General features: G+C 46.1%; 1 protein-coding gene across 25 annotated transcripts in view; it reads left to right on the top strand.

Annotated features, from left to right (window-relative positions):
- TCF7L2 (transcription factor 7 like 2) overlaps positions 1–13,147 on the top strand; it is a gene marked incomplete at its 3' end in the record, with an annotated part of 196,867 nt that extends 183,720 nt beyond the window's left edge. For 7 of the 25 annotated variants that reach the window (XM_079899476.1, XM_079899475.1, XM_079899472.1 and 4 more), the window contains 4 exons: positions 3,384–3,432; positions 4,030–4,080; positions 5,401–5,473; positions 11,027–13,147. In XM_079899476.1, the coding sequence (XP_079755602.1) occupies positions 3,384–3,432; positions 4,030–4,080; positions 5,401–5,473; positions 11,027–11,432 (579 nt within the window). Of the gene's footprint in view, positions 1–3,383; positions 3,433–4,029; positions 4,081–5,400; positions 5,474–6,091; positions 6,570–11,026 lie in introns of those variants that run through there. The other 18 variants (XM_079899463.1, XM_079899462.1, XM_079899457.1 and 15 more) reach the window with 5 other exon arrangements.
- Between the last annotated feature and the right edge of the window lie 318 nt (positions 13,148–13,465).

The raw sequence follows: 13,465 nt of genomic DNA, 5'->3' as shown, positions 1-13,465 counted from the left end.
GACTGTATTCCTCCCGGGAGTTGAAACAGGAATTAGTGCTGGTACCTCTCAGTGGCACGTTTGCTCTGCTCAGAGCCCTTGTCACTCACAGATGGTCAGGCACAGGGTCTTAACTGCTTGGGACCTTTCCATTTGTCCTCAGCATGTGTGCAGTGGGGAAGCCTTTCTTCTGGAGCTGAAAGGAAGAGGATAAGAAAGTTAATGCTCTCCCACAGCCTTGCTGCTTGCCCTCACCTGACCTCGAGGTGGAGATTGCCCGCAGCAGGCAGGCTCTGCAGCCTCCACATACACAGCCGTCTCATTTCAGGACAGCTTGCTTTCCTGGTTTCGGGTCAGAAGTTCTTAGAGTTCATCTCCAGCTTCTCCCTGCTACAGACCCAATTCTTTGAGTAATCTAGAATGGTACCACAGAGAGGAATTCAGCTACACTATAGGTATCCTATCCCCAGTAGACATTTTGGGTCATAGTAGGGCCTTCACGTACAGCTGTGCAGGGCGTGCACTGCACAACTTTAGAGTGTGCCATTTACACTGTGGTCCATGTGTGTGGTGCCTCCTGGCGTTGTGCTGGGTGAAACCTCCACAAAGGCACAAAGCTGACTTTGTGAGAGCTTCGAAAGAATGCTGCCATGGACTTCCCTGGAGTCAGACAAGGTATTGCCCAAGGTTTTTTGTGAAGTGCTTTCTAGGTTTCAGAAGATTCACGAGATGCTTGAAATGACTTTAGCTCAGTTTTACATTTGGATAAGGTTTGGTATAATAGGGGAACCCCTGAAAAGACTTAGAGGTAGATCTGGATTTGGGGCTCTAGGAGCTTTACCTCTTGTAAGGGGTACTGTCAGATTCCTTTATCAGTGGTTCGTTACACATGAGTTTGAACACACACAGCCCTCCTTTCCTCCCTCCCTCCCTCTCCTTCCTTTCTTCCCCCTCCTTCCCTCCCTCCCTCCTCCCCTCCCCCAGGAAATGGTCTGTGGAACAAGAATTAGAGTTAAACTGTTTATAGATTTGATTGTGGTGGGAACTTGTTAGTATTCTTTTTAAACTGACTTGAAATAGAAGCTTCTATAAATTACTTTGGGTACTGTAAAGTTCACAAGGTTCTTGTAGAAAAACTTTTCTCAGCTAATCACCTTATCCCTCTTTCACGTTCCTGCTTTTCCAGCCCAATGGTGACAGAAGCCTTTATACACTATTTTAGCAAAATAGAGTTGAGTAAAACAGTCACATTTGGGTTGTTGGACTAGGTACATTCTGGAACACAAGAAGAAACATTTTGGTCCCATGGTGATATGTAACCCGTGGCCTTGTAATAGAAGTTATTGCCTTTCTAGCTCTTCTCCGTTAGGTTAACGCGATAAATCCCAGGCCATTTGCATATCTTGAGCCCCGAGATAATGGGATGGCCGCTTCCCTTGAGATGCATCTCCCCCTTCACTACTTAGTGTTTATTTCTTCATGTCCTCTTCCGATTAAAACACAGTCCCTGTCCTCTAGAAGCCTTTAGTCTAGATGATCATTTCCTCAGCCATGAACATCTTAGTTATGTATCCTAAACAGACAGTTTCCCAGGGGTAGCGGATATTTTCACCTGCCTTTCAGAACATATTGCAGGAGATTGGAGGTGGGTGAGGCCTGTATTACAGATGACTGGGAAGCCCTTGGCTCCCTGGATGCTGACACCACCTGGAGCTGAACTGTTTCTGTGCCCCACTTGAGATTTTCTTTCAGGTTCCTAAATAAACTGAAACTAGACCCTCCTGCCTGTTCCAAGATGGCCAGGTGGTACTTTGCTCCTGACACGGGAGAGACACAGACATGAAGATGGGCTGCTGGGGTTCATGAGAAGGCACACGAACTCCTTTTCTTTTTTTTAACTGGATGCCAAGGAACATGAAATGTTTCCGATGGAAACACTGAACTGAAGGCCCGTAGAGATTTCCCAAGAGGCGCAGGCCCCCAGATCTGAGAGGCTTTCTCTAGAACCGTTGGTTCTCAGCCCTCAGGTGGATCTGAAGCTCAGTGGCATCTCTGCCTTGGGGTTCTCCTTACAGGGCCTTATGGGTTCTCGAGTTTTCTACCAGTGGCTGTTCTTGTCTCTTCTTGAGTTGACATCAACATACCCTGAGAACTTTTAGGCAAAGGTTAATATTTAGATATTCTGAAACAAATAGACATGTCAGACCACCAGTTCCTTTTGTTTGTGACGCTTCGTATATACCAGGCAGCTGATTCCTACGGATGGGACTGGAGCTAACGGGGTGAGGGAGAACTAGTTTCAGATCTGGAAGGGGGCGGTTACCTCTACAGAGTTCTTCCCTACTCCCATGCCAAATCCACAGACGGGAACAGACCGCCAAGATATCAGGGAGGGTCAGATTGGAGAGTGCGAATCACTCCATGCAGCGTATCACCCGTAATCCATTGAGAGCCTTCCTCGGAGGGCAAGGCAGTAAATAGGCAGGCGGTGTAGCCTGGCGGATAAAGGCTGTGGAGCCAAGATCGCCCGGGTTCCCATCACGTGGCCCCATCATCCGGTAGCTCTGTCATCTCAGCAGAGTGCATGCACTCCTCTGTGCCCCAGTGTCCTTATCTGTAAAATTGGAACGATGATCACACCTGGTGTATAGGATTGTGTGAGGATAAATGAGTCACTAGGAATAGCACACTTAGAATCATGTCTGGCACATAGTATGTGATCAGTAAATGGGAGCTGTTATTACCAAGAGTATTATAGTCGTTACGTAAGTGGAAAATGGCGAGAGCTGGATGTTCCCCTTTATGGGTGTCCACTCGGCAGTTTGAAAAGCAGCTCAGATGGTTTCTGGCTCTGTTTCACCTCTTTTCTCCCCTTCCGTCGTTAAAACCAAGGCCCACGCTACAGTGCCAAGAAAATCCCGTACTGAGGCTTTTATGTTTTGATTCCGAACGAGGACCATTTGGCCTTAAGAAGAGCTTTGCGTGAGGCAAGGAGGCTCTCACAGCCATCTCAGTGTCGTTCATTTGTCCCCAGGCTCTTGGGCCACTTCCAGCCCCGTTTCTCCACACCTCCCCGAATCTTCGCCATCCAGTTCTCCTCTCCCCTTTTATGGATACTCGGGGTCAGGTCTGAGGATGGACATAGACGTATCGGGAAAGAGGTCTTTCCTCTCTGCCCCGCTGATCCCTTCTCTTCTGCTGGGCGCGCGTTCCTTCAGCTGGAGCACAGTTGCAGGGCGCTTGGATTAAAGGGGGGTGGGGGGTGGGAAAACACTCAGGAGCCGGTGCGGATGGAGGTGGCAGCCAGTGCCTCTGCTCCTGCCTCCCTTCCAGGTGAGCCCAGGCGCCCTCCTCCCATCTGCTTCCTGAAATAATTCCCTGTGTTTCATCTGTTCATCATCTAGGGGAAGAAGAAGAAGAGGAAAAGGGACAAGCAGCCCGGGGAGACCAATGGTAAGTTTGAATAAGCAGGATGGAGAAAGGGAGCGGTACTCTGAGGACCACTCTTTTATGTCAGGCTTCTATCTGGGGGAGGCAGGAGAAATTCAAGGCCAGGACATTGTTGCGGGGGCGGGGGGGACCTGTCTTAGCCAGCCTTTTTGTTTATGCATTTTAATTAATTGCTTCATGACTGCCCTTTTAAAGCTAGTAACATTCATTGTTGCATGAAAAGCACATTGTTAAGTCTAGTGGAATGTGTTTTAAAATAACTGCAGAGCTTGTAAGTGGAGAGCGGTAGGCATGCCTAGGCGGGGATTTATACACTCTGCTTATTCTGTATGTGTCTGAGTAGGGAGAAGGAGGGGGCTAGGGGAGCAGAAGGGGTGTGTGCCAGTGTTTGATATTAACTGGGCCGTTCCTGAATGTTCTGATGCATGCCTTTACAGTGGTCAATTGCACCCAATTTAAATTAAGGAGGTTTGTCATTCTCTAGAAGAAATTAGAAATACTGCATAGGCAATCTCAGAGGTCCCTTCGAGAAGGCCAGGCTTTTACAAACAACGACAAAAACATTTTGAAGGCTTTGTATAATTTGTTCTTTTTTTTCAGAACACAGCGAATGTTTCCTAAATCCTTGCCTTTCACTTCCTCCGATTACAGGTGCTAATGTCATTTTGAGTCATTAAAATAGTTGATAAACTGTTTTTTTAATTTTTCTTGCCATTATAGTTTTATTAACATGAAACACGTATGACCTTTGAACATTCTTTAAAATGACCATCTACACGGTTTCGTATGTTTCGGTAGATTTTTTTTTCAGTTGCTTTTGTTGTTTTTTTGAATTTAATTTAACTTCTGCTTTGTTTATTTATTTTTCCCGTAACAGTTGTTTAAGCCATGATGACAGTGATTTAGAGTTGAACTAACTGTGCAAATTGAATATGCAGTATTTCTTTAAAAGAGACTGGTAAAAAAAAAAACAAAAAAAACAGAAACCAACAACAACAACAAAATGGAAGGAATTCAGTAATAAACCTCCTTAATCTAATGGCATTTTTTCATCGCTCCCACTAAGTTTTCTCACGCAAGCATGCATCCGCAGTATGATTATTTTTTCCTTTGCTTTTTTTTATTTTAGTTTTCTTTCCTTCCTTTTGCTTTTCTGCTCATAACTTGCAAATCCACTAGCATTTCACTGACTGTACCTGCTTAAATGCTGCTGTGAGCTTCCAACTAACTCTTAACAGCTCATTCACACAGCCTGTTGACCTTTATCTGTTCCTCTCTTAATATTAATGAAAATAGATTTACAAAAAGAAAATACGAACATTCCAAAAGCTGCAATATCCCAGTACCACAACCCCTTTCTTTCTTTATTTCTTTCTGTTTTGTTTCGTTTTGTTCTGTTTTTATTTGTAGTTTTTTTTTTCTTTTTTAAACTGTTGTACTCTGAGAAGAAAAAAGCATGTGACAAACTTAATTCCCTCCTTTGCTTTATTTTCTTCTTTAAGAAAAACAAATTGAGAGAGAGAGAGAGAGAAAAAAACAAAAAGCAGAACCAAAAGAGGAAAAACATTTAAAACTTAGTTCTTCAGTATCTAACTTCCCTTTATCAGTTCAAACCAAATCGGAGAGACAGTCCTTAAAGAAGGGATACTGCAGCTTTATTTGCAACAGCTAATTTCACAAGTTGAATAAGAATGTGATTTTTTTACCTTTTTTTTTTAATTAAAGAAAGTTAAAAACGAAAGTCAATATTATGTAATTAGTAACCAGGTCATTGATTTATTCCCTTTTTTATTTTTATTTTTTTCTTATTTGTATCTTTCTCTTCCCCCCTCCTCTCTCCTTCCCTCTCTCTCCCTCCCTCCCTCCCTCTCTCTCTCTCTCTCTCTCTCTTCCTCTTCTCTCCTCTCCCTCTCCCTCTCCCTCTCTCCCACGTCCTCCTCTTCCGCTCGCTTCTCTCTTGAACTCATTCAGACCTGAGCGCTCCTAAGAAATGCCGAGCGCGCTTTGGCCTTGATCAACAGAATAACTGGTGCGGCCCTTGCAGGTGTGTATAGATTTCCCAGATTCGCTGTGCTGGTTTGCAGCTGGTCTATTTGGTCCTTTCCCCCCTTCTCTGGCCTGTTGCTTTGTAGCTCTGTGTGTGGATCTTAGGAGACAGGAGGGCGCGGGACACTGCTCTGTGAGGGACGTGCTTGTCCTCCTCGCTGCTGCTAGCCAAAATGCCACTGTAAAACAGCATCATTCGTGCCTCCTCGGGTCAGCGACAGCAAACCCCAGCGCGCCCCCTCCCAGGGAATGTTGCCTGCCAGCCCCTTCCTCCCGACAGCCCAGGATGGGGGCTCAGTGACATCCATCGTATGCCTGGCCTAGGTAGAAGCAAATAACGTCACCTTTTCCCCTCCTCTTCTCTCTCTGTTTTTATTTTTTCCTTGTTGTTTTTTGGTTTCTGGTTGTTGTTTTTTTCTTTGTGTTTTATCGTTTTATTTTATTTTTTTTCTTTTGATGCATAGAAGTCCTTTCCTTTCATGTCCTTGGTGAGGGAAGACAGTCAAATAGAACCGAGATGATAGCGAAGACAAGTCAGCTGTAGCTGAGATTTCACATCCAACTGAGCACGACCCACCATTGTGTTGTATTTTTTGTGTTTACCTTATGCTAACAGATGCAAATACTCCAAAGAAGTGTCGGGCACTGTTCGGGCTTGACCGACAGACTTTATGGTGCAAACCGTGCAGGTATATTCCCTACTGCGAGGCCTTTGGGAAAAATCAAAGCATTCTGTCCTTCTGGTACCTTAGTGTGTCAATATATTTTGACCTCATTCCTATCTACTTCCCCGCTGGTATCAATGACTAATGATCCTCATTCTTCAAAATTTCCTTGCTAATTTTATGCCGTGTCCTCTCCCTACTTTTCTCTTTCTCTCTTTCCCCTGCTCTTACAAATAACATATCCCTGGTGGTAGGACCTAGACCACAGCCCTCACAGACCAGGACGGGCACTTACCCTTTTGCTTTGAAAGCCAGCATTCTGGAACTGGCCCGGCCCTGTCAGTGCTTCCGTGGCGTGTCTGCAGGACAGAGAGAGCGCCACCGTGTCCCGAGGTTTCAATGAGCTCAAATTGGCAGCAGTAGCATTCCCATGCACTTGGAGTCCAGGCACTTGGAGAAGGGCTCTGGGGCAGGCTTTTTTTGGTTTCGTTTTGTTTTTTTGTTTGTTTTCTGTTTCAAAACCACGTCTCTGGACAGAGGAGCTTGGTTAGCTGACATTGTTTTACAGTGCTGAAAAGAAGCGTGGCATTGAACGGCATGCACCAGCTGCAGGGCTGCAAGCAGTGAGTCGTGCAGTCACGTACTGCAGTGCTGGTAGCCTGCAGAATGAAAAATATATTTCTATACATATATCTAGAGAGACAGAGAGAGCACTGGTTCCAAAGTGAATCAGGAGAGTCCAAATTAAACGCCTGTGTTCCACCTGCAGGTTCCATCCAACCTGTAATTTCAGGGAAGGTGAAGGTGTAGGTACTTCCTTCTTGGTGGAGGGATACCAACTAGTTCCTGTCTCATTTCCTTTCCTTTAATGACCACCTTTGGTTAAATTTGTTGTTTCTTTGTTCTGATACAAGCAGTCTTTGAATTTGGAATATTATGATGGTAGGTATCTCAACACCCAAACACGCTCCCCTGTCTGTAGTGCCTCCCTTGTCACGTGTCCCTCTCCTCCACGCCCTGCCATGTGTTCCGTGTTTAGACGTTAGCTCAGATGTCCATTCCATTACGTGCATGCCCACCAGTCTCCTGTGTCTCTTCCCCTCCCCTGACGCCTGACGAGACATGGGCGAAGTGCTTCGCGTTGAGCAAGCGTTGAGGGGAGAGAGGGCCCGAGAGTCTGTCTTGACAGAGGCTGCCCTCCACAGGCGACCCTCATGCCCATTGATGGAGGACCGGGGGGCCTTGGGTGCATGTCCAGCAAGAGAGGGACCCCCCCCATTCTATGAGTTGACCGTGCCCACGGAGGTGACAGGTGGCCTTGCCACGCAGTCCCGGGGTCTTGTCTGTGCAACAGAAAAGTTTCACGATGCAGTTGGTGGAGGGTGTTAGGCATTTCATTAGGGCTGGCCTGGAAGATGGGAACTCTGCCGACCCTATCTAGGCGGTGAATTTGTGTCAGATTGTTCTTTGCGCTGAGTGGGAAGTTAATTAGCTACGGAATCCTGCTCTGAGACGCCTGCCGCGGTGAAGGGTTAGCTGATTGCAATGCCCACGCCTAAGGGAGGGTTTCTCACGCTCTGTAGAAACACATGGCCGACACCATCGTGCGCCCCTCGCAATGTGCTTTGTTGCCTGGTTTGTGTATTTTATTTTGTGGGAGGCGAGTGGTGGCTTACGAGTCCCTTTTTCTGCTTTGGAAGCAGGTAACTGCAAGTTAGACTTGGCACTTTGGGGGATGAAAGTTAATCATGACCAACATTGACCAGACAGACAGTCCTTTCTCACACCCAGCTGCACCTTGCTTAAAGCGGAGTGTGGAATCTTCCTCAGAAATGAGAATTTTCATGACATTTTCACAGAACAAAAACAAACCACCCCAAGCCTTCGGAGCTGCTTCATCAACATGGTTCTCTAAAGTGCAGCTTGGGGGCGGGGCGGGGGGGCAGCTGTCAGTGTGGCAGCGCAGGTGCTCAGAGGTCCTTCCTCTCTCCTTAGCACCATCCTTCCTCTTTCCCGCCTCAGCGCCCTTAGACCTTCCGTGGTGGCCCTTCTTCCTCTGTTGGGGATATCGTTTCGTACTCTGAAAGCTTTAGCACATGCGTTTCTGCTCCTTTAAGTGCCTAATTCCAAAATAGGGTCAGGAAGAGCTCTTACTTTCCTTTCAGAGTGAATCCATAAGAAGCTAAAAATGGATTTTTAAGGGGCCACCCCTTGCTGGGAGAAGGAGCGTAGGTGGGGGAGGGTAAGAGAATGGGGTTTGTCCCTTTTTTCCTCAATGTTTCTTCTTGACTTTGCCAGGATCTAGCTTGATGCTAAATCAGTAAGTGCTTAAAAAAAAAGGAAGTTGCAAAACGAGGCATTTTCTGGCCTGTCCGAAATGGACGTGTTCCACTGCCGTCTGCTCCGCCACCTCTTAGAAGGAGCGGTCGCCCTGTCAACATAGTCTTCGTGTCCCGTGTTCAGATGCCCCCACTCATCCCCACGACCACGGAAACGTCCTATCATGAGGAGGGCAGGAGGGGGGAGGGGCGCACCAGAAACGCTCCTAGCCAATCAGGGCTCCTCACTCCCTGCGCAGGGTTTCTAATTTTATTTGACATTTGAGGACATTTTAACAAGATTCTGTTTTGAGCCCACCAAGTTGCTTTTCCCATCTTTTTCACTCTGCCCTAATATAGCATGGAACGCTGCTGGATGTCATTCCCTTGTTTCCTGTTATTTTTTTCCCCTCTTTCTCTCATTTGTCCCTGTCCTCTCTCCCATTTGTCCCTGTTGCTTTCTCAGTTTTGCTTATGCCCCCCACCCCACCCCCTTTCTTCTCCCGTTTTTAAAATGCATGGACATAGTTTTTTGAGCATGTTTTGATCTGCAGGCTAAGGTGGTTTAAAACTCTGAGAGGCTTAATTATTTGTCTTGAGTTTCTGGGACGGGAGCAGAACCCACAGTCTATTTCAGTCTATCCCAGAGGAGAAAAAGGAACCTTGTCAAATTGAAGGTGAAGCGGGGCGCTGCCCTTGCTTTCCTAGAGTTCCTTTGGACCCAGAGCAGGGATGGATAGACCCTGAGGCCACCAGTCCGGTGGGTCTTGGCCTCTGGGAGTCAGGAAGGGCTGAGCATGTGCCCTTTCACACACCCCCCCCTCCTGCCATCTTGCGGAGTCCACAGCCCACGCACCGAGGGGCATCATCAGACAGCTCTGGGGCACAGAACCAAGGAGAAACTCATTACACCCACTTCCTTTCAAAGGCCAGTGACATCTGACAGTGGTTGCCTTCAACCAGGCAGCATCTTAGTTGCTTTCCCATGACCGGAAGCCAGCCGGCGCTTACAGACAGAGCGTTATCAGCTGTAGTTCTGACTGTATTCTCCTTAGATCAGCACATTCCCTGTATCTGCATTACTTTTATAGCACGTGTGGGGTTGATCGCCAGGATCACTCTTCCTACCAAATATTATCCCATCAGACTGGGATGAATAATAGGAGAAGCTTTGAGGTCACACGCTTAATGTCTTGAATGGATGTCCCCAACTTTAGATGATAAGCAAGAGAGGCTCTGAAATTCTCATTCCTATTTCTTACATAAACAGGAAATGGAGAGGGGAGATTCTCGTTTTGGTGCAGGGCAAAATTAGTCTTTCTGGTTTAAACCCTAATCCTGACGACCCCCATTCAACAAGGTCCATGCTGTGATTCCCTGGTACTTCTTCTTTGTCATCACTTCCTTGTGACAGGCTGTACCCTCCATTCACTGGCCCCGGCATGTGGACCAGGGCAGGATGCCCCTCCGTCCCATCCTCACTGTCTCTCCTTCTAGCCTTCTCACTATGGGGTGGGGGAGGGGAAGACCCCAAATCTTAAAAAAAAAAAAAAATCAAGTTTGAATCATAATTTAATCCACAACCTGCAGGCCATACAACCAGTTATTCTCGTTCCTTTGGATCATTTTCTGTTTTTCTTATTCTTCCCCCTCCCCCACCTTTGTTTATCCTCTTCTACCTGTTTTTTGGTGGTTTTTTTGTTTTGGTTTTTTATTTTTTGTTTTTGTTTTCTTTTTGAGTTTATTTGGTTTTCTTTTCGTTCCCCCACCCCTCCCCCCCTCAACCCCACCCCGATTCTGACCTCTCTTGATTTGGTGTGGTTCTTAACAGACAAGCCCAAAAACTCTCTGGGCGCCAGCAGCCTCTGGTGGTGGTGGTGGTGGTGGTGGTGGTGGTGGTGGTGATGGTGGTGGTGATGGTGATGGTGGTAATGGTGGTGATGGTGACGGGTTAAAACCTTTAAGCCTCTTGCTAGCACTGCCTTCAGCTCTGTGGGCTCAACAGTCAGCATTTTGAGAGTTTCAGATTGATACGAGGCGCCTGGGGTGGGAGCTCTGTCTTTTTCTTTCTCTCACACACACACACACACTCACACTCACACTCACACACACTCCATTGGCGGGGTAGGGATGGTAGTGGTGGAAATGGAGGAGGGTGGTTATGATGGGGAGTGAGGGCGTGTCTAAGCCAAAAGAGAAATAACAAACTTTTGAGTTCACCTCAGTTTGCACCTAGCCACCTTCTGGCAAATCTGTGCCGCCGCCTACAGGTGGTACCCTTTCGCTTGCTGGCTTATATTTGGGCACGGGTGGGGCGCTGGGTATTTAGTGGGGGCAGGGGAAGCAGGTAGGTAGGGAGTTCTGTGGTCTGACATGCTCGGTTTGCTGGAGCAGGCTTAGCTCAGTGAGCGCGGCACCCCAGCGTGACTGTAATCGTCCCCTGGCCGCTGGGCGTGCCTCCGCAGGGCATCCGCTAGGTGACGTCACCTCGGCTCTGAGCATTAGAGAACTCTCTCCCGCGGCATCTTTGCCCTTTATTCACAGATAACTCTCTTCCCCTGTTTCTAGGAGAAAAAAAAAGTGCGTTCGCTACATACAAGGTGAAGGCAGCTGCCTCAGTCCACCCTCTTCAGATGGAAGCTTACTAGACTCGCCTCCTTCCTCCCCCAACCTGCTAGGCTCCCCTCCCCAAGACGCCAAGTCACAGACTGAGCAGACCCAGCCTCTCTCGCTGTCCCTGAAGCCCGATCCCCTGGCCCACCTGCCCATGATGCCTCCGCCGCCCGCCCTTCTGCTTGCCGAGGCCGCCCACGGCAAGGCCCCCGCCCTCTGTGCCAACGGGGCCCTGGACCTGCCTCCCGCCATCCCTCCCTCATCCCTGGCGCAGCCGTCGACATCTTCCTTACATTCCCACGGCTCTCTGGCCGGGACGCAGCCGCAGCCGCTCTCCCTCGTCACCAAGTCTTTAGAATAGCTTTACCTTCCTCAGCTCCGGTTGCTCTTTTGTGGAGTGTTGCGTTCTGCTTTTCTTTATTTGCCGCGCCCCCTTCTGCCAGGTTTTTGTTTTGTCCTCTTTTCCGTTTGTGCCACGTGGCTACATTAGTTAATGTTTATCGAGTTCATTGGTCAATATTTGACCCATTCTTATTTCAATTTCTCCTTTTAAATATGTAGATGAGAGAAGAACCTCATGATTCTACCAAAATTTTTATCAACAGCTGTTTAAAGTCTTTGTAGCGTTTAAAAAATATATATATATACATAACTGTTATGTAGTTCGGATAGCTTAGTTTTAAAAGACTGATTAAAAAACAAAAAGGAAAAAAAAGAAGCAATTTTGAAGCAGCCCTCCAAAAGGAGTTGGTTCTGTATTATTTGTATTAAATACGAGCTTGCGAACCAATCATTTTCCATCTGGTTTTTAAACCATAAGGGCACAATGAATGCAGTGCCATTTACTTTTTTTTTTTTCCTGTGTGAAACAACTTTTATTGTGATGTTACTTGTTATTGTTTAAATGTACAGAAACAAAGGGTTAAAATGTGTTAATATACCTTGTTCCATGGTGTTGTTCTTTTGGGGGGAGGGGGATGCTATTCAACAATTAATGGAATCACAACGCTGTTGGACCAGTAGTATTTATTGCTTTAGAGGTTGCTTGTCAAACCTGTACGTTGTCCCTTTTAAAATATGTTTTCCTTTTTCTTGAAACTGTATAAAGTTTTTTTCCCCTTAGCATAAGCATCTTATATATAACAACTCATTTGTACAAGGTTTTTAAGTTTATATATAAAATGTGTATATATATATTTTTTGTTTCCCTTTTGGACATTTTTTTTTTTTTTTTTTTTGCCGTATGAAACCCAGATGCCGCCAAATGGACATTAATAGTTGCATTAAAGGATCAGTAGCATTAACAAAAGTTGCTTTAAAAGCCATTATGTAAAACAAGACTTGAAAATTAGTGAGGGAATTTTAGCGACGCTGTACGAGCAACAGTGGAAATTATCCCGTTTCCCCTGTGAACTCGCAGGCGAGCGCCCTGCACCCTGAGGACATGGACTGACCGTGTGCAAAACTTTATGTGCCAAAATTCTCAGTGACTTTAGCTTTCTCTCTCTTTTGATGCTGTAATTTTTGTTCATCATGTTTTGCTGTGATGTTACATAGGTAGATTTGTATGTAGTTTTAATGTCACCTATAACAAGATGTGTTTGGTAGCAGATTGTCCAGAAAGCATTTTAAATGAAGAGGTATAAACCCTTAAGGGCCAAAAATTCTGTATATTAGATTACTCTTAAAGGAAAAACCAGCTGCCGCTTTTATGTACACGTATGACATACAAGTAGGTAGCAAACTTTAAAAATAAAAAAAACCTAGGCATGTTGATGTTACAAAATGCTGTATAAAGCTGAAACCTGTTCATTCAGTGCCATTGTAGTTGACATGAAGCGATTGTAAAACTGTCTCCGATTTTTCTCTGGTTTATTAAAATGCTAACTATAACATTTTTTGTGAATACTTTGAATGTTTCCTAACAGTTGTGATGTTACTGTTCCGTTTTATGCTCTTATTCCAATTTCATTTTTAATGGTTTGGAAGCCATTTTTGTAATGAATAAATGTTCATGCTGTACAGTATCTGTAGCATGCCGTTCTGGATTAATAAAAGCAACTTAGTGCAGATAAAGGCTGGTCACTTGTTTCTGTAGTTTGGCTTTTATTTCTGGGGAAGCTGGATCCGCCTTAACCAAGAGAAATGTGTTCCCAAGCTGGAACTTGAGACCCCGTGGTTGGTATGGGTGGTGGGTGGTGACTTGGATACCAGAAAGGGGCCTTGAACTCTTATGAGGGGTTGCTTTCCACCTGCCCCTTGCCCCCATTCTTAGTGTCCGTTTGCCACACTTTATGTACCTGATTAGTTCATTTCTGAAAGCAAATATCACTCTTCTGGCTGTAAGACTGTCACTCGGATGTATCTCAGTCGGCCCTCCCAGAGTATCAAGCA

This window comes from Stenella coeruleoalba (genome assembly GCF_951394435.1).
Source record: "Stenella coeruleoalba genome assembly, chromosome: 16".
Lineage (NCBI taxonomy): Eukaryota > Metazoa > Chordata > Mammalia > Artiodactyla > Delphinidae > Stenella > Stenella coeruleoalba.
This window is presented reverse-complemented; position numbering and strand designations above follow the sequence as displayed.